The 23,001-nt window shown below is 51.5% G+C and overlaps 1 protein-coding gene across 23 annotated transcripts in view; it reads right to left on the minus strand.

The window, feature by feature from the left end:
- The window catches only part of ACSL6 (acyl-CoA synthetase long chain family member 6), a 96,444-nt gene that overhangs the window by 31,202 nt on the left and 42,241 nt on the right, over positions 1–23,001 (minus strand). For 20 of the 23 annotated variants that reach the window (XR_012330845.1, XR_012330844.1, XR_012330847.1 and 17 more), the window contains 8 exons: positions 17,503–17,723; positions 14,016–14,130; positions 13,257–13,321; positions 12,882–12,983; positions 12,279–12,378; positions 11,515–11,693; positions 10,460–10,492; positions 9,064–9,115 (listed from right to left, as the gene is read on the minus strand). Coding sequence is in view for 19 of the 23 variants with exons in the window: in XM_073802493.1 (XP_073658594.1) it covers positions 9,064–9,115; positions 10,460–10,492; positions 11,515–11,693; positions 12,279–12,378; positions 12,882–12,983; positions 13,257–13,321; positions 14,016–14,130; positions 17,503–17,723 (867 nt within the window). In the remaining 4 variants the exon portion in view is untranslated. Of the gene's footprint in view, positions 1–9,063; positions 9,116–10,459; positions 10,493–11,514; positions 11,694–12,278; positions 12,379–12,881; positions 12,984–13,256; positions 13,383–14,015; positions 14,131–17,502; positions 17,724–18,360; positions 20,241–23,001 lie in introns of those variants that run through there. The other 3 variants (XM_073802495.1, XM_073802500.1, XM_073802488.1) reach the window with 3 other exon arrangements.

Consider the following 23,001-nt stretch of genomic DNA (forward strand, 5'->3'; position numbering starts at 1 on the left):
TCTGTAGACAATTGAAGCCCATCTTGAGGCTCCCAGGTGCTTGAGACCAGAAGGCAGGTGACACAGCCTGGAGTCACCTCAAGCGCCTCAAGGAGTGCCTCAGGACTGATGGGTTGGCCTGCACCTTCCCTTCTGCCTTCCTCAAGGAGCACAGGCTCTTGGCCTCCAGTCTCCTTATACATACACCCAGTAAACTATGCCACTCTCTGGGCCTAAGCAGTTCTAGTGTCCAGAATCCAGCAGTCAACTGTGCTGGCAGAGGACTTCCTCGCTGCATCCAGCACCTGGAAAGGCCCCAGCTCAGGCCAGGCCGGAGGTCCAGACTGCTGGGGCAGCCCTCCTGCCTGCTCACTGGCAGAGATGGGACATGGATATTCTTGCTTTGTCTTGACACGACCTTTCACTGCTGCTCATGAGGAAGCCCAGGGCTGCTAGGATGGCTCAGAGGACAGAGACCAGGTGGGGACAGAAGGCACAGCAGGCTGTTGGCCACCATTTCATGTCAACGTGGATACAGCACTGCCACTGCTGCTGGACAGATCTGAGCAGGCTCAAATCCTGGCCTTGCCCCTCCTTGGCAGTGTAACACTGGCAAGTCATTTTTCGTCTCTCAGTTTCCTAACCTATAAAATAGGGACAATGACACCCACCTCATAGGGCTCTATAAGGTCTAAGGACACAGCCATGTACAAAAGACATTAAATTAGAAGTTTCCACTGAGGCAGAAGATACAACAGCTGTGAAACTCCAAAAGTGAGGGGCTAGACCATGTGCAGAATTTACCCAAGAAATATCAAATAAACCAAAATGTTAACTTTGCAACCCTCACCCAAAAAGAGGTTAAAAAAAGGGCTGAGTTGAGGTTAAGAGAGTATTATAGTAAATGCCACTGAATTTTTCACTTTAAAATGGTTAATTTTATGCTATATGAATTTCACCTCCATAAGAAAGGGGTGGGGGTGGGGGAGAGAGAATATGAATGAATGAGGAAGAATTTGTGAGAGGGATTTCTTTGGCGAGAGAGCTATGCTGAGTGCTATAGCCCATCAAAAGGGGAGAAATGAGGGGTCCTCTCTCCCATCTCCAATCTGAAACCCAAGTTAACTCAGCCACTAATGAGATTGCTTCAAAAGCCCAATCATGTTCCCTACAGCTTGGGCTGGGGGGTTGGGAGGGGGGGGGTCCCAAAAAGAAAGGTGAAGAAGGCCGTGGCTGCTAAAAAAACAATAAATCCCAGAAACTGGATATGGAGTCTGCAGAAGGAACAATAGGTGGTGGTGGGAATGGTGTGTTAAAAAGGAATCTTGAAGGAAACAATAGCAAAGATCAATAAAACTAAATGCTGGTTCTTTGAGAAGATAAACTAAATTGATAAACCATTAGCCAGACTCACCAAGAAGAAAAGGGAGAAGACTCAAATCATAGAATTAGAAATGAAAAAGGAGAAGTAACAACTGACACTACAAAACTACAAAGGATCAGGAGAGATTACTACAAGCAACTCTATGCCAATAAAATGGACAACCTGGAAGAAATGGGCAAATTCTTAGAAAAGCACAACCTTCCAAGACTGAACCAGGAAAACTAGAAAATATAAACAGACCAATCACAAGCACGGAAATTGAAACTGTGATTAAAAGTCTTCCAACAAACAAAGCCAAGGACCAGATGGCCTCATAAGCAAATTCTATCAAACATTTAGAGAAGAGCTAACACCTATCCTTCTTAAACTCTTCCAAAATATAGCAGAGGGAGGAACACTCCCAAACTCATTCTACGAGGCCACCATCACCCTGATACCAAAACCAGACAAAGATGTCACAAAGGGGGGCTTCCCTGGTGGCACAGTGGTTAAGAATCCGCCTGCTAATGCAGGGGACACGGGTTCAAGTTCTGGTCCGGGAAGATCCCACATGCCGTGGAGAACCTAAGCCCGTGTGCCACAACTACTGAAGCCTGGGCACCTAGATCCCATGCCTCACAGCAAGAGAAGCCACCACAATGAGAAGCCCGTGCACTGCAGCGAAGAGTAGCCCCCACTTGCCGCAACTAGAAAAAGCCTGCACACAGCAACAAAGACCCAAAGCAGCCAAAAATAAAAAATATATAAATTAATTTTTTAAAAAATGTCACAAAGAAAGAAAACTACAGGCCAGTATCACTGATGAACATAGATGCAAAAATCCTCAACAAAATACTAGGAAACAGAATCCAACAGCACATTAAAAGGATCATACACCATGATCAAGTGGGGTTTATCCCAGAAATTCAAAGATTCTTCAATATATGCAAATCAATCAATGTGATACCCCATATTAACAAATTGAAGAATAAAAACCATATGATCCTCTCAATAGATGCAGAAAAATCTTTCGACAAAATTCAACATCCACTTACGATAAAAACCCTCCAGAAAGTAGGCATAGAGGGAACCTACCTCAACATAATAAAGGCCATATATGACAAACCCATGGTCAACATCATCCTCAATGGTGAAAAACTGAAACCATTTCCACTAAGATCAGGAACAAGACAAGGCTGCCCACTATCACCACTATTATTCAACATAGTTTTGGAAGGTTTAGCCACAGTAATCAGAGAAGAAAAAGAAATAAAAGGAACACAAATCAGAAAAGAAGTAAAGCTGTCACTGTTTGCAGATAACATGATACTATACATAGAGAATCCTAAAGATGCTACCAGAAAACTACTAGAGCTAATCAATGAATGTGGTAAAGGAGCAGGATACAAAATTAATGCACAGAGATGTCTTGCATTCGTCTACACTAACAACAAAAAATCTGAAAGTGAAACTAAGGAACACTCCCATTTACCATTGCAACAAAAAGAATAAAATACCCAGGAATAAACCTACCTAAGGAGAAAAAGGACCTGTATGCAGAAAACTATAAGACACTGAGGAAAGAAATTAGATGATACAAATAGATGGAGAGATATACCATGTTCTTGGATTGGAAGAATCAACATTGTGAAAATGACTACACTACCCAAAGCAATCTACAGATTCAATGCAATCCCTATCAAACTACCACTGGCATTTTCACAGAACTAGAACAAAGAATTTCACAGTTTGTATGGAAACACAAAAGATCCCAAATAGCCAACGCAATCTTGAAGAAAGAAAAACAGAGCTGGAGGAGTCAGGCTCCCTGACTTCAGACTACACTACAAAGCTACAGTAATCAAGACAGTATGGTACTGGCACAAAAACGGAAATACAGATCAATGGAACAGGATAGAAAGCCCAGAGATAAACCCACGCACATATGGTCACCTTATCTTTGATAAAAGAGGCAAGAATACACAGTGGAGAAAAGACAGCCTCTTCAATAAGTGGTGCTGGGAAAACTGGACAGCTACATGTAAAAGAATGAAACTAGAACTCTCCCTAACACCATACACAAAAATAAACTCCAAATGGAATAAAGACCTAAATGTAAGGCCAGACACTATCAAACTCTTAAAGGAAAACATAGGCAGAACACTCTATGACATACATCACAGCAAGATCCTTTTTGACCCACCTCCCAGAGAAATGGAAATCAAAACAAAAATACACAAATGGGACCTAATGAAACTTCATAGCTTTTGCACAGCAAAGGACACCATAAACAAGACAAAAAGACAACCCTCAGAATGGGAGAAAATATTTGCAAATGAAGCAACAGACAACGGATTAATCTCCAAAATTCACAAGCAGTGCACGCAGCTCAATATCAAAAAAACAAACAACCCAATCCAAAAATGGGCAGAAGACCTAAATAGACATTTCTCCAAAGAAGATATACAGATTGCCAACAAACATATGAAAGAGTGCTCAACATCATTAATCATTAGAGAAATGCAAATCAAAACTACAGTGAGCTATGACCTTACACCAGTCAGAATGGCCATCATCAAGAAACCTACAAACAATAAATGCTAGAGAGAGTGTGGAGAAAAGGGAACCCTCTTGCACTGTTGGTGGGAACGTAAATTGATACAGCCACTATGGAGAACAGTATGGAGGTTCCTTAAAAAACTAAAAACAGCACTACCATACCACCCAGCAATCCCACTACTGGGCATATACCCTGAGCAAACCATAATTCAAAAAGAGTCATGTACCACAATGTTCACTGAACCACTATTTACAGTAACCAGGACATGGAAGCAACCTAAGTGTCCATCGACAGATGAATGGATAAAGAAGATGTGGCACATATATACAATGGAATATTACCCAGCCATAAAAAGAAACGAAATTGAGTTATTTGGAGTGAGGTGGATGGACCTAGAGTCTGTCAAACAGAGTGAAGTAAGTCCGAAAGAGAAAGACAAATACCGTATGCTAACACATATATATGGAATCTAAAAAAAAAAAAAAAAAAATAGGTCATGAAGAACCTAGTGGCAGCACAGGAAAAAAGACACAGACCTACTAGAGAATGGACTTGAGGACACGAGGAAGGGGAAGGGGAAGCTGGGACAAAGTGAGAGAGTGACATGGTCATATATACACTTCCAAATGTAAAACCGATAGCTAGTGGGAAGCAGCTGTATAGCACAGGGAGATCAGCTTGGTGCTTTGTGACCACCTAGGGGGGTGGGATAGGGAGGGTGGTAGGGAGGGAGACGCAAGAGGGAGGAGATATGGGAACATATGTATATGTATAACTGATTCACTTTGTTATAAAAAAAAAAGAAATCATACAATATTTTGTGCCTTTTTTCTTTCGCTCAACATTAAGGTATATAATTTTCTATTTGTATATATACCATTCTATTGCTGAAGGGTCATTTGAGTTGTTTCCAGACTTTGACTTTTCAAATCGTGTTGCTGGGAACATTATGGTGCATGCCTTTTGGTGACACAGCCAAGCTTCTTAAAAGAATTGTCAGGCTTCCCTGGTGGCGCAGTGGTTGAGAGTCCACCTGCCGATGCAGGGGACGCGGGTTCGTGCCCCGGTCTGGGAAGATCCCACGTGCCGCGGAGCGGCTGGGCCTGTGAGCCATGGCCGCTGAACCTGCACGTCCAGAGCCCGTGCTCCGCAACGGGAGAGGCCACAACAGTGAGAGGACCGCGTACCGCCAAAAAAAAAAAAAAAAAAAGAATTGTCCACACTTGCTGATTTGACATCCTTACCTCCCATCCACTCCTCAGTCCACCATAATCAGTTTCTGCTTCCAACCTCCCCTGTCTCAGGAGCACCAGCAGGTGTTTTTGTGGCAGCATCCTATGGGTACAGCTTAGCCATCGACAATGCTGACAGGTTCTATTCTCCTCTAGCCTCTCTGGCTGCTCCTGCTCAGCCTTTATTTGGAACTCCTACCCCCATCATTCCTCTCCTGTCAGGATTCCCAGGCCCTGCAACCAGACCTCTCTTTTCCTCAGTCGACTCTCCCTCAAAGAAACATTTTCTTTCTTGCCGCTGGTCCTCTGCACATGCTGTTTCCTTTGCTGAGAATGCCCTTCCTCCTCTTCTCCTCCAGCTGCCAATCCTTCAAGACTCTGCTTAGATTTGAAATCCTTTCTGTCCCGCTGTCCTGACCTCTGGGTGGCCTAGCACTCCATGTACCCTGGGATGCAGACCCTCGAGGCAGTGAACTGCCTCATGACATGAGCTGTGTGCTCATGAGGGCAGGGTCGTGTCTTGTCCATCCCTGTGTCCTCAGCCTCCAACACTAGGTCTGATGCATAGTGGATGCTCAATAAATGAGCTGAATGAATGAATCTACATAAATTAGAAAAAGAATGCTAAAAACCCGTAGACTAAGAAGGATATGTTTTAAAAGACCACTGTAGGGACTTCCCTGGTGGTCCAGTGGTAAAGAATCTGCCTTACAATGCAGGGGACGTGGGTTCAATCCCACATGCCGCAGGGCAACTAAGCCCACGTGCCCTGGAGCCTGTGCCCCACAACTAGAGAAGAGAAAACCCACATGCCACAACTAAAGAGGAGACTGCGCACCACAACGAAAGATCCCGCATGCCTCAACTAAGACCCAATGCAGCCAAAAATATATAAAATAAATAAATAAATAATAAATAAATAATAAAATAAAAGACCACTGTATTTTCTTCTCTAGGAAGGGAGGGTAGCACATGAACGTGTAAAGATACATCTGAACTATCATTCATGGGGCCCAAGTCCCCAGACTGGGCTACATTATACCCACAAATTATCTTTTATTTGGAGAGGGCAGCTTGATTTCAGTCCAGCCGATGGTTATTCTGAAACGAACAACCAACCACACACCCACCCATTAGCCATCCCTGAGTACAGACAAACCCCAAGCTCTCACCTCCTCCAGGGCCTCCTTGGCCTAACTAGTGGCTCCAAAGCACTGGCCTATTCTGGGAATTTCCACAGATGTTTCCATCACACATCAAGAGAAAAATCTTCCCAGAATGATCCCACCAGAATCATGATTCAAATGTCAGATTCAGATCATATTTTCCATCTTTCCTCATTGAAAGAATGATGTGGCTCTTGATGAAGCTGACGCCAGGACACTTGTCATGGAAGGGAAGCTGTATCCACAGCTGTGATGTGCTGGACAAGAGGATGGCTACCAGAGGCACAGCACAGGCTTAGGCTAATGCCAAGGAAATCCACACGTGCAGCCAAGCAGGGTAACGTCAGGTAAGAGGCCTGCTCACTCCCCCAGCTCTGCCCTGGCACCAGCCACACCGCTGGAGTGAGAGGTTTGGGCACCAAATCACAACCTGTTTTCTAGCCTCCATACATTCTGCTTCCACCACATAGAGCCTGGGCAGGATGGCTCAGCTTCCGATTGAGACTCCATGGTCTGAAAAAGCACTGGACATGAGGCCTGCCCTCTGCAGCTAGGCAACAACACATTTCTGCATCATCAAGTTCTTTTCCAGATCCAGGGGCAGCAGCTGTGACTAACTGGCTCAGAAGATGTGGCATCTATATACCATGGAATATTACTCAGCCATAAAAAGAAACGAAATTGAGTTATTTGGAGTGAGGTGGATGGACCTAGAGTCTGTCATACAGAGTGAAGTAAGTCAGAAAGAGATAGACAAATACCGTATGCTAACACATATATATGGAATCTAAAAAAAAAAAAAAGGTCATGAAGAACCTAGGGGTAAGACGGGAATAAAGACACAGACCTACTAGAGAATGGACTTGAGGATATGGGGATGGGGAAGGGTAAGCTGTGCCAAAGTGAGAGAGTGGCATGGACATATATACACTACCAAACGTAAGGTAGATAGCTAGTGGGAAGCAGCCGCATAGCACAGGGAGATCAGCTTGGTGCTTTGTGACCACCTAGAGGGGTGGGATAGGGAGGGTGGGAGGGAGGGAGTCACAGGAGGGAAGAGATGTGGGAACAGATGTATAACTAATTCACTTTGTTATAAAGCAGAAACTAACACACCATTGTAAAGCAATTATACTCCAATAAAGATGTTTAAAAAAAAAAAAAGCCAGGGGGCACTCTTGAACAGCAAGGGTCCAAAGCTAAAGGCCACAGTAGTGACCTGCCCCCAAACCCAGGGTGGAGGGACATGTCACCAAAATTTCACATTGTGAAACTCTTGACAAAAAGCAACAAAAACCTGAAGGGCATTTTTGAATTCTGGGCTGGCTCTGGATGTCAGCTCCTGGAAAGCAAAGGCTATGTTATTTATCTCCTGACAGGGTTTAGCAGTCAGGTGGAAATTCTCAGACCCACTTGAGTTAATGGCAAAAACCCACTCTGATTGAATAACATCATGTTTATCGTGATCTACCCACAAGGATTATCCTGCCTGCGGGGCTGGTCAAGGATCTGCCAACTGCCTTGGAGGCGCCATCTGTGGAAGGCGTGGGGGAACTCCAGGTCACTGCCCATCAAGAGCTATCATCAAGGTAGGCCAGCCCTAGGTCTGGAAAACAGGCTGGAACCTTCTTGCCCCTTCAGGCCGAGGGCAAGTGACTTCCCGAGTCATCAGATGAGATGAAGAGGCAGCAGTGGGGAGAGCACTGGGCTGTGAAATGGGAGAACAGGGCACAAGCCTCTGCCTCCAATTGCTGTTGGTGCCCCCTTGGATAGTCTCCACCCCACCTGCCTCACAGGTCGTGCTGAGGCCCCAGTGACACAGTGATAGGGTGAACGGGCCACTGCAGGCTGCAAAGTACTGTGCCTGTAGCCATGGTCCTCAGGTGCGTTCTGCCTCCCCTAGGAAGCCTTCCTTGGCTGTTCGCACTGACACTGATGCACGTGTTCCTCTGTCAGCACTGGGCATGGACTGCATCATTTTCTCTCCCTGACAGCCTTGCCCACGGCATAGATCATCTGTGCAGATGATCTTGCCCCAGATCATCTGCACTGCCCTTTCACACACTTTCCCACCTCCAGCTTGGCACCTTTAACCACCCAGGTAAGAAACTGGGGACAGGGACTTCCCTGGTGGTCCAGCAGTTAAGACTCCGTGCTCCAATGCATGGGGGCCCGGGTTCTATCCCTGGTCAGGGAACTAGATCCCCCATGCTGCAACTGAAGATCCCGTGTGCCGCAACTAAGATCCAGCACAGACAAATAAATAAATATTAAAAAAAGAAAGAAAGAAAGAAACTGGGGACAGTGGTGGCAGGGGTTTAAGGGACCGGCTCATGGCCCCCCAGCAAGTGGTGGAGGTGGGACTTAAAACCAGGCTCTCAGACACCAAATCCCACACTCCTTCCCCAGTCCCTGACACAAAGTCCAGGCAGGGGCAGGAAAGCTGAGGAGTGAGAGCCCCTCCTCAGAGTAATGACATGACCCAGCTGCCCAGCCCACCTCTGGCCCCAGCTCCAGGAAGTCTGTAGCACCCACCCCACCCCAGACACCCCCAGTCCACACCGTCCATTCACTTCCAGCTGCCCCACGTTGCCTCGCATTGGCCACTGGGAGCAGCAGGAAGGACCCAGTGTCTGGAGCCAGGCACAGGACAAGGCTCAGCCCATCCCACAGAGGGTGCCGGAGACATCTCAGTCACTCTGCCAAAGCTGCCAGGGAAGGGTGCAGGTGGCCCTGGCTGGTGGGCTAGGAGCCTCTGCTTACCTGTCGTGCCGCTTGTGAAACACACAATGGAGAGGTCACTGGGTTTCGGGGGCTGCAGAGGCGAGAAGAGGAGTGTGTTAAAGAGACCCAGTGTGCCCAGCCTGGGCTCCTCCACCAGCCAGCCCCTCGGAGCACACCCCCGTGTGTGCACTGTGTGAGGGTGCAGGCATGTGTCGGCACATGTGCACGGCCCTGCATGCTGTCATTGGAAAGGTGAGCAGGCAAGTCCCCAGGAAAGAGGAAGAAAAACCAAGGAAACCTAACCGGACATGGACGTCGATCGGTCCCACCAACCTCACACCTGCTCCTGCTGCCTCGCCTACTTGAGGCTGAGCTGAATTCTAATGGGATTGGGTTGCAGTGGCCATACCTAGGCCTCTATCAAAGATCTCACCGTTCTAGGGAATGTGACCCACTTCCTCCTTCCTTCCCACTTTCTCCCAAGTGTCTGGGTTTAGGCTTGGGAACGGAAAATGCAACCCAAGAACTGAGCTGCCCACTCTGTCACTAAGATTGCTCTGCATCAGGCCCTTGCCCTGGCACTGTGCACATAGTCCTGGGGTCACCAGGAGGAGCCCACCATGACCACTTGCATGTAGAGGATGGCTTCCCGGAGGAGGTGACATGAGTTGAGACTGAAGGACAAGCAAGATCTCTCCAGATGAAGTGACGGTGGGCATTCTGGGAGAGGAACCAGCCTGGGCACTGTCAGAGGCACAAGAGACAGCATGCTGCAGGGCCAGAGAGCAGGTCTCTAAGGCTGGGGCACAGTGTGTAGAGGTGGGGACACACCAGGGGCTACTCATGGTGAAGGGCCCTGGGAAGCAGGGATTGACCTGCTGAGGCCTGTGTGTGAGAAAGCTCACAGGCTGGTGAGAGCGGGAAGAGCTGAGCTGCAGAGGGAGCTGGAGGCAAGAGGCCTGGTTAGAAAGCTCACAGCCCCTACAAGACCCTCCCAGGGGCTGTGACCCTCCCTGGTGACTCGAGCCCAGGGAGGATCACTCGGGGCCGACACACAGAAAAGTTCAGAGAGCAAAGATGAACAAAGACAGCAGATGTTACAAGGGGTCCACTTCCGAGTCTGTTGCTGCTCCTGTCCATCCCATCCTCGGGAGAGACTGCTACATCGAAAGGGAAAACATAAGACCTCCCAAAGAAAAAGTTACTGCAGACCCAAGGGTGTCCAGGATTGGTGGCCCTTTTATCTCCCTCCCAATGTCTGACTCCCGTTCCAGGTCGTCCTGGGTGCCCCAAGGGGACATTTCCTGAGTTGCTTATTAACACAGAGCTGCTACTCTGGCTCCTCTACTGAGCCTTGTGCACAGCGAGGGAGTCTGTGAGGACGTGCCCTGGACACCATAGTGCTCAGTCAAAACCTGCTGGCAGATGAGCTTACCACAGGAACGTGGTGATTCCGCTGGCCACAGTCCTGGAAGAGGAAAACACTGTTTTTAAATGCTCGAGAGTTCTAATCAATCAAAATAAACTCAGCACAGTATGCCCTGTTCCCGCGGCAAGCCCAGAGTCCCAGACTCCCTGTCCAGATGTGGCCCGTGCAGAGACACCACCTCAGCGGTCTCTCCTCAGATACACATCCAGGCCTTGGCCACCCATGCATCCCAGACAGCGGCCTGGGGCCCAGGAAGAGGCTAAGCACTGTGCACATGCACAAGGGGGAGACAGCCTGAGGGGCCCACGGTACGTCTAGACGCATGCTCAAGACACACTGGCTAGGTGACCCGGGCTTGCAACTAAGTGGTCAGGGCTGGAGGGGCAGATGGGAGCTGCCAGCTTAGGTGTGGCCCCTAAAGCCATGGAGGGGCACAGGCCCTCCATGGCTTTGTGGGTACATTTAAGAGCAGACAGGGAGACAGGAGGAAAAATGGAGGGCCCACAGGCCTAGATCCAGGAGGGCACAGTGGGGGTCAGCTGCTACTGAGCAAAAGGCCTCAGGCCCCGGAGGATGTCCTGGGTCACTCCAGCAGGCCATAAGCTGCCACCAGCCTAATGTCTCTGCGGAGGCCATGCAAAGGAAAATTGGTTCTGCTGGCTGCTGGGGGTCTGGGACACAACTGCAAGAACCTCTCCAAGACTTCTGGACCTCAGGTTTACTACAGTCCTCAGGCTCAGACAGGCTGGCTGTTAGCTGGAAATGAGGAGGCTCCGGAGGCTGTGGGGATAGCTCTGGGGCAGGCTGGCACCACCATCTACCTGTTGGTGCCTGTGTCACTAACTGTGCCAAATAACTGAGCCCATCTCAAAGAGGATGCCTGTGGGTACCAACCCCACTACCCACCACCAGCCCTTGTGAAGCCTGCCCTGTTTGAACCCTGACACACCCTAATGGCCCAAGACACCCATCCTAGGGCATAAGATGGGCAGATAACCGGCAGCTCTGGCTCAGTGGCCAACCAGCTGTGGCCAGGAAACAGCCCAGAAGCAGACCCTCACCTCCACAGCCTGCATGGACTTAACGACCACCCCGCAGTCTTGCCCTCTGTCTTTCAAAGCTTCCTCAAATGGTTCCATGAGGATGATCAGCTTGAGCCCTGGTGTCTCCTTCCTCTCCACGTGCTCCAGCAGAACCACGGCTTTCTGAGGTTTATCCACGATCACAGTGCTGATGTCGGCTGCAGGGACCACCAAGGAGAGTCAGGCTGTGCGGGCACAGGCTGTGACCGTGGGCAGCACATGCCAGGCAGTGGAACCATGGGCTGTGTGTGCCACATGATAAGCTTGTGTGTAAATAAATACATACGACAGGCCATGTGGGACATGTATTGTGTCCAGAGGAAAGTGCACAGAGCCTGGATGGAGCCAAGGGCAGAAGACCAGGGAGTCTCCCGGGGTAGATTCCAAGCATTCTTTTTCTTCAGGCTCAGCCCCCATTGTCCCTGGTCTGTTTGAGATATTTACCACCCCACAGCATCTTCCTCAAGCTGAAGTGAACTCAGAGGGTTGGCAGCCCTACGTGGAGGCTGGTACAGAGTCTCCTTCTTGGCAGCCCTACCCTGTGGAAGGAGCCTTTGGGTGAAGTCCAACTGGGGACAGCTGGACTCAGGAAGCCAACTCAAGGGCCAAAGTGGAAGCCCCCAGCGTTCTCTGAGAGCAGAAGCAAAGTACTTACTAGTGTCAAACAATCAGCAGAAGCTGAAAAGGGCTGGGAGGAGGAGGTGGGGCTGGCTGCCGGGGCAGGAGTGGGCGGCTGGGCTCACCTGTGTCGATGATGTAGCGGATTGCCCCTGGCCCCAGGGTGTCATAGAGCGGGACCACCACCATAGAGTATGTGTAGCAGGCAAGCTCCGCGATGATCCACTGTGGAGACACACAGGTTGGGGGGAAGGGGGGGAGCACAGAGCAGACAGCAGGGCTGCACTGCCCTCAGGCCTTAGGCACGGGGCTCCCTGATCGGGGTCCTGTGCCGAGAGCGCTCCGCACAAGGCAAGGGATCCATAAAGCTGACCCGTTGGGCCTGCTCCCCCACGTTCTTCTAGACTTGCTTGCCCCAGGGAATTACGGGACTCAAAATAACCCCAGGCCCACCTCCGGGGTTTGCATGGCCTTCTTCCCCAGATCCTTCTTCCCCCATGGCTCAGGGAGCCACTGTTTGGACAGCTAGGTAGGGTGTGGATAGAACTTGGCTGGAATGTCCAGCCCTGATGAGGGACAGAGCCAAGGGAGTGGGGGATGGCATGGACCAACAGTCTCCAGTTTTCCTCTTGTCCCAGGCCCTACAGACAGCGGGAGCAGGGCTGTTCTACGGTACCCAAGCTTGTGTTCCACTGATGCCTCTAAAACCAGTTAAGGCAGGTGCTCACCTCTGGTCGATTTTGTGCAAAAATGCCGATAAACTGATCTGTACACGGTTTACAATTGTGCTGGAGAAGTCCAGACCCTAGAAATTCAGCCCTGTCGGCCACCTGCACACAAACATGGGGCAGTGATGGGAAAGCAAGGACTCTTCAGCAGGGAAGGGAGATCCCCAGGTGGGATTTCTAAGGTCTGATGGAGCTCCCCAACTCCCTACTCAGCGATGCTGGAAGTCCTGAGAGGCTGCTGCCTGGAGTTTGGCAGACAGTCCAGGCAAGGAAAAAAGTGACTCTCTGAGAGCCTCCAGGGTGCCCACAAGCCCCCCCACCCAAGTGCCAGGTCTGTGTGGGTGGACAGGGTGGGGCCTGTCTTCTATTACTCACCTCCTGGTAGGACAGCCACTGATAAGGCTTCTTGGGATTCCTGAAGCCAAGACAGGGTCCATTCCCTACATAGAGATAAGCAGGCCTTGTGCCAGGGAGGAGGGCAGGGTGTGGGAGCCACTGAACCTGCCCATCAGACACCTGGATCAATATCCCATCCTGGGAGGCGGTCCATGGGCCAAATGAACTGCTCCCCAGCTGTCTGTCTAACCTGCTGAAGTCCAAGAAGGCCTAAAGTGCACAAGCATGGCATCTCCCCAGGGAGATCAGGAAGGCCCAGGAATGGGAACTGACACAGCGCTAGTTCCCACAATGACCTGTGTGATGCAGCCCCAAGAAGACATGGAGACCTGGGGGCCACTGGCCAGAGGTGGCAGTTTGCCTCTCTGTGACAACTCCCTTCACCCCACGCCATGGGTCACCCAGACATCTCGGAGGCTCAGGTTCAGAACCATGCCAGCCAGTAGCCTGCGAGTTCAAGGCTCACGAGGGGCTGCAAATAGGAGATATAGAGTATGAGCAAAGAGACCGCTTAAGGTCAGCAGTTCTCAGGGCTGTAATAAAGCTGAGGTCAGCCCTTGGGCCTCATAATGCAGCTACTTGTCTGACTGGGTGGCAGGAGGGCCAAGAATGGCTTCTCTCATCTGAACCTGGGCGCGACTCACCTGCCATACCCCTGGAACCATGCTTGCTCACCCACACCCTTGCACCTGCTCAACCCCTGCCACAGCCCTTCCACACCCCCATGGCCCCTCTCACCTGAGATGCTAAGTCCACGGCGGAACACCTCGTACATGGTCCTGGCATCGTCATAGTAGTGGGTGAGCAGTTGAGGGCCATCCCCTATCACGGATCGCCGGGCCCCACCACTGTCCTATGAGCCAAGCACAGGCCAGAGAAGCTGGCTGATGCAGGCAGGCAGGGGTATCAGGAGAGGGCACCAGCATGCACCAGGCTGTACATGGCTTGGATACACACCTGGGCCACGTAGTTGGAGCTGGGACACACTCTGTGTGCACTCACACACATGGCCTACACGCACCTGGGCTGTACACACACAAACTCCACACACATTCATGTACACGTGGCTTGTACACACTGGACCTGTATGCATCCACACTCAAACAGGGGTGGCTCATGCCCAGGGGCCCAGTACACTGGTCTCCCACACACATACACACATACAGCACCCACACACCAGGCAGCATACACTAAATGCCCAGAATCTTCAGTTACTGTTCATACGCACCCGTGGTTCACTCATACAGCAGAGTGGGGAGTGTTGGCTAGTCAGGCTGCCCCTGTATCAGGACCAATCTGCAAAGGTGTTGCTGCTATGCACGTAGGTTAAGAATCATTTGGGAGCTGTCTTTAGCTAAGAAGGCTCCCATCCATCATTCACATAACAGTGTGATGAGTTTGAGGACTGGCTGGGAAAAGAGGCCTAGAAGGCGGTGGAGGGAATGGCGTAGCAGATGCCCGGGCCCTCAGTGGTATGGATCCAGAGTGGGACTGTAGCAAACACCATCTGTGCTGGGGGGCGGGGGAAAGGAGCTGGGCTTCTCCTGCCTCTTTCCCTTCCACATGCCAGCCCTCCTCAGGCTCCCCAAACCCAGAACTCTGTAGTATCACGGCTCCACCTCTTCTCTGAGCACTATTTGGGCTGCACTGGGCTGGCCCATGGTCCGCTACCCCTCTTGGAACATCAGGTCTGAGGAAAAATGTGACAGCCACAGAGCCAACAGCCAAACTCAAAACCACAGGCAGCACTCAGCTGTTGTGCAGTGGAAAGTTCTGTTTGGCCAGTGCTTCCTGAGCACCAGGCCCATGCAGGACCTCTGTGGGAATCTGGGGACAGATACAGTCAGACCTGGTTAGCATTCAGGGGGACAGAAATGAGACAGCAAGAGACTGTGTGCCAGCGACAGAAGGGGCTCAGTGGGCAGGTATGTCAGAGAGTGGCCGCTGAGCTGGGTTTTGAAGGATACAAAGAGGGGGCTTCCCTGATGGCGCACTGGTTACGAATCCGCCCGCCAATGCAGGGGACACGGGTCCGAGCCCTGGTCTGGGAAGATTCCACATGCCGCGGAGCAACTAAGCCCGTGCGCCACAACTACAGAGCCTGTGCTCTAGAGCCCGCAAGCCAAAACTACTGAGCCCATGCGCCACAACTACTGAAGCCCGTGCTCCGTAACAAGAGGAGCCACCGCAATGAGAAGCCCTCGCACTGCAACGAAGAGTAGCCCCCGCTCGCCACAACTAGAGAAAGCCCGCGCGCAGCAACAAAGACCCAACACAGCCAAAATAAATTAATTAATTAAATAAGGAAAGAAATAGAAAAAAATTTTTTTTAAAAATAAAAGGGTTTACTGGGAAGAATGAAGAACAAGGAATGGCGGTTTCACCAGAGGCAACAGGGAGTGCAAACACATGGGGCAGGAGGCACCTGGGAGACTGTAGGCAATTCGTGCCACTCCAAGTGGTAAATGGAGGAGGCCAGAGAGGCTGCAGATCAAGGTGAGGAGTCTGAGCTTTAGGTTTAGGGCAACAGGGAGCAGGGAAGGATTTTAAGCCAGGGTGAGTGACATGATATGAATTGTTTCCTACCGTGTAGCACACAGAGTAAATGCTACCAGGCCCTCTATGATCTGGGTCCCTCTTACCTCTCTCATCTCATTTCCTACCACTCTCTCCTTTCCTCCTTCACTATAGTCACTCCAGATTCCTACACTCCTGGGGGACGAAGCAAGGGAGGGCTCCATCCTCCCCAGGAAGGGAGACCTTAGCTGTGTCCATGCCCTGTCCTCCCAGCCAGACCCGTGAGGCGACTCACTCTGTGGCGCTCAACCTGACCCCATCCAGACCACTGTCACCTCCAGCCCAGAAGCCCCAGTTGCCTCCTCATGCCTGCCCCTGCCAAAGCCACAGCAAAAACAGGCCCTGTCTCTCCTACTACTGACAGCCTCAAATAAATCCAGGCTGTCCATCTCCAAGGGTCCCTGCCCAGTTAATGGGGCTTTGTCCTTGCTGGCCTCTCCAGATGAGTTGTAACTGTAAGCTTACCAAAAATAATTCATCTTAGTGCTTTCTCTGCATCACCTCACCAAATCCTTACCGTAACTTTAGGAAGCAGATACTCTTTTTATTGCCCACTTGACACATGAGGAAACTGAGGCTCAGAGAGTTAAGAAACAGCCGAGGACCATCAGGCTAGTAAGAGGCACGGCCAGCCTGCAAACCCACGGCTGCTGGTAACCACAGGCTACTGACGCATCCACAGCCCCTCTCCACCTCCCAGCCACACCACATGAATCGCCATTTCCCAAAGGCACCAGGTGTGTTATCACACACTCTCACCTCTGCACACATCATTCCCTCTGCTGGAAAAATGCCCTAAAGATCCCAGCCCTATCTTGACCTGAGTCCTCTCCCACCAGGCCAAACTCTGTCATGCTTTTGATCGGTACCTGCACGACATACCATCGAGAGCAAAAGCAAGGTGCTGCACAGTGTATGCGGTATGTTATCCTTTTAAAAGGTGGGCAGACATCTATACATCTGCTCGTGGACAACTGCTAACACAATTCTCAGGGGGAGAGAACTTAGAGGCAAGGGGAAGAAGGTGGAAGCTTTTCAGTCTATGTCATTTGGTTGCTTTTGAACTGTGTGACTATATTATCTATTCAAAATAAATGGAATTAAAGTTCTTTAAAAAGGCAAAATAAACTCCATAAACTTACTGGTCCTTCTAGACAGAGCCTGGAACACCCTTGTCCAGGCTGGGCCACCATCCCTTCTTCCCTCAGTGGCTCTACCTGTGAGTCCATGTGCTCTGGGAGGGCAGGGCCCTGGGTGGGCTCAGCTCTGGGTCCCAGTTCCAGACCAGGGTTGGGCACAGGGAGAATCTGGGAGGGAATTTACCTGGCAGCCCCTTGAGCACATGCTTAGACCGCCTACTGAGGCAGCGTAAGCCAAGGCCCCCTACCCAAGAAGCAGGCAAACCAGAGGCCCAGGGCAAAGCCAAGGTCAGTCTCTGCCCAGGCTTTAGTTACTGGGAGAGGCAGAAGGAGAATCTAGTAGGAGAGCCTGCCCAGGGCCACTTCTGGGCTTACTGGCTGGCTGCCGGGAGAAACGGAGATTCTCTGGGCCATTTGAGGTCAAATAAGCCATAGTTTGGCTTCTTCCTTCAAGATGCCTGTCCCCCGCCTACTACTTCCCACAGCCCAATTGCTCACACCCTGCTCACCTCCACCTCCTCTGACTGCATCAGGAGATTGCACGGTGGTTGCAAGGCCTTTGGCCGGTGAGTGAACCAGTAGGCGAGGATGGCAGCCAGTGCACCCATACTCACGAGGGTGGTGGCTGAGAGGCTGCGGAAAAACTGGCCCAAGTCGCCTAGCTCGGGCAGCCGCAGCATCCTCAGGATCTCCTGAGTCTGCATCTTCTCCAGAAGCGAGAGGATGAACTCTGCAGGAAACAAGAGGCAGGTGAAGGAGGAGCCCTGACAGGAGGCAAGGGAGCAGTCCTGGGCCTCTCCTCCCACCTGTCTTGTGTCACAGGCGACACACTGATCTTGGCCAGGCCTCGAGCGAGTTGGGGTACACAGGCTCCTGGTGCAACACAGTGTATCCTGAAAGCTGGGTGCCTGGAAGGGCCTTTCCCGGTGACAGGCCAGAGAGCCCTTAGCAGTCATACCTGACAGTCAGACATCCGGCCCAGTTTTCCTGAGAAACATACACTCAGACCCTGGGCCCTGCCTGACACGTACTTCCACATCTTTCAGGAATAGAGAGCGTGCTCTGACAGCTCTGGAGTTAACACCTCCTGAGCCCTAGGGCCCGGGTGTACTGCCTCTCCTGTGTGGTCACAGAATTTTGCTTATCCTTGCTCCTGCGATATGGACTGGACAGAGGGGCAGCAGGTGTGCCTAGCACAGTGCCCAGAACGACAGGGGGTGAAGGGATGCAAACTCCTTCCACTCCACCTCAAAGCTGCCAGCACCAGGCTCTCACCCTAAGGGACCCAGAGAAAGCAAGGTGGCAGAGCCCACAGAACAGCCCTGACAGACACTTCCTGCCCCCGAGATCTGAGGACAATGACCTACCTGACAAGGGTCCAGTGGATGACACACAGCAGAGTCCCCTTAGGCCCACATCCTGGCCCACCATGGGGTCTCCTTGAAGAAAAGTTGGAGCCAAAGGCCTGCCAGCGCCAGAGGTAATGCTGGGGCCATCTTTCTGAGGAATAGCAGAGATCCCAAGAGCAGCCAGGGTGAGGTCCGGGCATTGTTCTCTGACCCCAGACTGCACTGCAGCTCTGCACCACCACAGACCAAGACCCAAGAAGAAGAGCTAGCCCCACCATTAACTAGGCCTGTGTTGTCCTCCCTGGGATCCCATCTGCTAATGTCCAGAGGAAAAAGGAGGTGCCAGAGGGGAGCAAGAGGTAAGCTGGTGGGAAGGGAAAGGAATGAAGGCTCGGAGAGAAAGGGCTCAGCAAAGTGCTGTGTGCACTCCTAGGGGTAACGAGAATCCCTCGTGACATTGCATATGGTGGTCTGGGTGCCACGCTCACCCACTGCAGTCCAAGTGGACACAGTGGGCCTACAGGGGCATATGGAGGATGCCCTGAGGTGGGCAGTGGGAGCTTTTCTGTGAGAAGCACTGGTGACTGAATTTGGTTCAAAGAGGGAAGTCCCCAAGTGCTACCATGTCCTCCTGTTAGCTGCTAAGTGAAGTAGTGTTGGCAGAACAGACACATGACCGGCAGGGCTCAGGGGTCTGTCTGCACTTTGCCTAGGACTGAGGAAGGTAGCCAGGGAGGGCCAGCTGGATACTTTATCCCCACTGGGGCCTTCTTGGTGCTACTGTCCACCTGAAGGGCCTAAAGCTAGAAGTGCTGTATGACACCTATAGGTCTGCCAGCTCAATGAGGATTGTGTGGGCTTCAGGCTGACAGTCACTGGCCTTCCATCCCCAACCTTTGGGAGCATGGCTGTTGTTTTCCTTCTTGGGAAAGAATGAGAAACCCAACAACAGCTACTCTGCAGCCACGGGATATGAGCCAAACAGCAATTTTGAGAAGAGAGAAGAGAGGTCTGCTGAACTCCCAATAAGTGGCATTTGTGCTGAACTGTAACATCACCACACCAAAAATAAGGTCAAGGCTGTGCAAAACCATTGTAGAGAAAGCAGGCAAAGCTCCAGAGTTCAAGTCCCTTCTCCTGCAATTATGAGCTATGCTAGGTCGAGCACACCCCACTTCTTTAGACCTCTTCTTCCCCATCTTTAAAATGGGGACATTATCACTCAGGCATGTAAAGCTCCTCATACTGGATCTAGCATAGGTGGAGGCATGCTGGGACTAAAGAGATGGCTAGAGGTATGCCTGTCAGACCAAGGAGGCTGCTCAGTCCAGGTAGGAATAACCACTGGACAGAGGTGGCCGAATCCAGGTAGTACAGACCCACAGGAGTTTATGCTCTACAGATGGCACGACAGGCTGTCTGAGTCCGGGGAACATTCGTCAACCACCTGCAGGCTCTGGGTGAGAGAAGTGAGCCACCAGCCAGCCAGAGCATTCTCACTGAGTCCCTGAGGCGGAGATCCAGTTTTACCAGCAGCCTCCTTGAACGGGATCAGTTTTGAGGCCATCCCACAGGAACAAACCACTCCTGGCATACTGGTCAAATTAAGGTTCTGCATCAGCAGAGGGCAGGCTATGGACCGCAGTGAATTCACCAAGGAAAACTGCTCTGGGGAAGACGCTTGGCAGGAGGCCAGCTGGCTTTCCTAGGAGATTTACTTCCTTAAGCTGCAAATGGCAGACTAAGTCACAGCCAGGCCCATCAGATAAACGACTCACTACATAGTGGAAAATCTAGATATGCCCACCAGCTCCTGGGGTGAGCTCTGAGAGCTGAGTGAGGTTTCCTCTAATGGACTGAACTGACTCCATGGGCTAGGAAGCCAAGGCCCAAGAAGTCCTGGCTCAGCTCTAAGGCTCAAGTACGTGGTCCCAAAAGTTTTAGAGAAAACCCCGGAAGGATGCCTTACTCCTCCAGTCCCCAGCCCTTGGCAGTTGCTCACAGGCCCTAAGCTACAGGCGAAAGTGGGCACTGGCTGCAATGCTGGGGTTGTCACAGAGCACAGACAAGAATGGCCAAGGCATCTACCCACCCACCCATCCACCTACCCATTCACCTAGCAGACTCTCCTATGGCCTCTGCTCTGAGCTAGCTCAGTGCTGGGCACTGGGACAAGCCAGATGTGGGCCTGCCCACAATCTTACGGGGCAAATACATGAGGCAGTGGGCAGTGCCGTGAGTGCCGTTTGGGCTGTGCATGGGGAACCAGAGAAGATGCCCAACTCGGGTACGGAGAGTCAGGGCAGGCTTCTGGCAGGAAGTGGTACTGATGCTGAGACTGAAGGATAAAGAGGAAAGGGTGTCCCAAGCAGAGGGAAGCAAATATGCAAAGGTTGGAGTTGAGGGAGACCATGGAGCACTTAGCAAACTATATATTCTCTCAGGAAATAAAGTCTTGAGCCCATGAAATCTTGTACGAGGGTCAGTGCCACAAGTCTGAGGCTGGTTTCCCAGATGTGCAGAGCTTTCGGCCATCACCAAAGTATCACAGTTTCCAGGAGAGGGAAGAAGAGAACTTGCCTAAACTTCCTAAACTGCTAGTGTGTGGGAGCCCATGCCTACACACTGCACTGCTCGATCCTCATGACAGCTCCACGTACTCATTATAAGGTGAGGACATAGAGACTCCACTGAAGAAGTTACCTGCCATTCACAGGGACACAGTGAGCAAGCAGGGGAGCCAGGACTTGAGCCCCAGACGACTATGGCCTCTCAAACCACTGCCTTGTGTTGCATTGCAACACTAACCCTTGCCTACACTGTACCATCCATACCCAAACCCATGCTCTCCTCTGCAGTAGTGCTGAACCCACAGAAAACCATCTTCAGGCCTGCTCAGAAGAGCCCAGGCAGGTTGCAGGGGGTAGGGGCCACCAGAGCCCGTAAGCAGGGCTCAGCCAGTCAGGCCAGTCACTTGCTCTTCACCACGCACACACCACAGGTGGGCTCCCTCCTGGCCTCACCTTATGAACTTGCCATCCTCCTATGGCTGGGTTCTCTTCCAGGAAGCCCACTTGCCTAGGACACTGGAGGGTGGTGGGAAAAGGGCTTGGCTACCCACTCCTCCTCAGGCTTCTATTTAGGTGTCCACCCCTAAGGAGGCGTCTGAAGTGACTGCAGCTCCTCTAGTCCTAAGGCTGAGCCTGTGCCCCTTCCTGGCTGGGCAGCAACCAGAGGGTGTCATTCGTACAGGCTTGCCAACCTCAGACAGTCACGGGTGCTTGCACATACCGTGAGATGCCCTTCAGACCGCCGGGAGCCACTGGAGTGGAGAGCTGCAAATTCAGGTCCTCTGAGGACATGGACCTCAGAGCCAGCCTGTGCCACCAGGCCTTTGGCTTGGGGCAGAGCAGAGCCTGGGCCTGGGAGTCTGGTCTTATCTCATTATTTCACAGGGCCTTGGCCTCTTCTGACCTCCTCTCCTTCTCTGTCCCTGGGGTCCCAGCCATGGCTGCCTCCTTCCATGCCCCCAGGAGGCTCTCTTGGTTGCAGCAGCATGGGGCACAGGGGGCATGGGGGAGGGGGACAGCACCCATGGGAATCAGTGGTGCTGGTGTTGCCAAGAAAGCGGCTATGAGTGTCTGTAAATATTCACCTGGCAGGGGTACCCAGCCCTCAGCATCAACTAGCCTCTTCTCCTCTAGCACATCCTATGCCTTCACCTTGGGCACAGACCAGTTCAGAATACAAAGTGGTGGCACAGGCTGGTTCAGGGCACATGGAAGGTGGGTAGTGAGAGGCATAGCTGTCAAACCCCAGAAAGGGAGAGAATGGGAGGAAGGGGGGCCCTGGTCAGAAGTATTTTGACTTCAAGGGGGCAGAAGCAGAGCCACAGGGCACATTTCCAGTGGAGATGGCCCTGAGACCCATGGCCCCACTCCAAGAGCCCTCTGCTGGTCCAGCTTCCTGACTCTAGACCTTCACGATCTAGCAAGATGGTTCTATCAGGACTACTTCCTAAACACCTCCCAAACCTGACCACTCCTCTCCAGCCTCCTGGCCTGGCCTGGTTCAGCCACCACCAAGTGCTGTCCAGACTCCCACATCAATCTCCTCACAGGTCTCCTTGCTCTAATCAGTGTTTACACTGATACCAAAGTTATGTTCCTGATACACAGACATAACCATATCATGCCGCTGCTCAAAAACATTACCTGACTCCCTCCTACCTTAGGACAAAAATTCAAACTCATAATGCTGGCACTGAGACCCTCCATGATCCTCAGATTCTTCCCTCCCCTTAGAATCACACCAGCTTCGCTCTGTATCAGCCTGGAGGCAGGTGGGGGTCCTTGCAATGGGGTTCCAGGTCTGTGCAAACTTCTGAGGGCTTCAGAAACGGGGAAGCACAAGGCAAGCCAGCAGATCATTAAAGAACCTCCTTAACTCCCAATGAAGAGCTCTGAAATGAAATCATAACCTCCCAGGGGCCAGGGTCCCCAGCAAACAAGTCAGGGAAAGGGCCCAAAGGGAAGTTCTTGTGCTGGACTGACCCGGGTCCAAATCCTGACTCATACTCTTGACAGCTGTATGACCTTGGACAAGTCACTTTACCCCTCTAGCCTCATATCAAAAATCTCATGGACAGAGAATAAGGTA

This window comes from Tursiops truncatus, chromosome 3 (genome assembly GCF_011762595.2).
Source record: "Tursiops truncatus isolate mTurTru1 chromosome 3, mTurTru1.mat.Y, whole genome shotgun sequence".
Lineage (NCBI taxonomy): Eukaryota > Metazoa > Chordata > Mammalia > Artiodactyla > Delphinidae > Tursiops > Tursiops truncatus.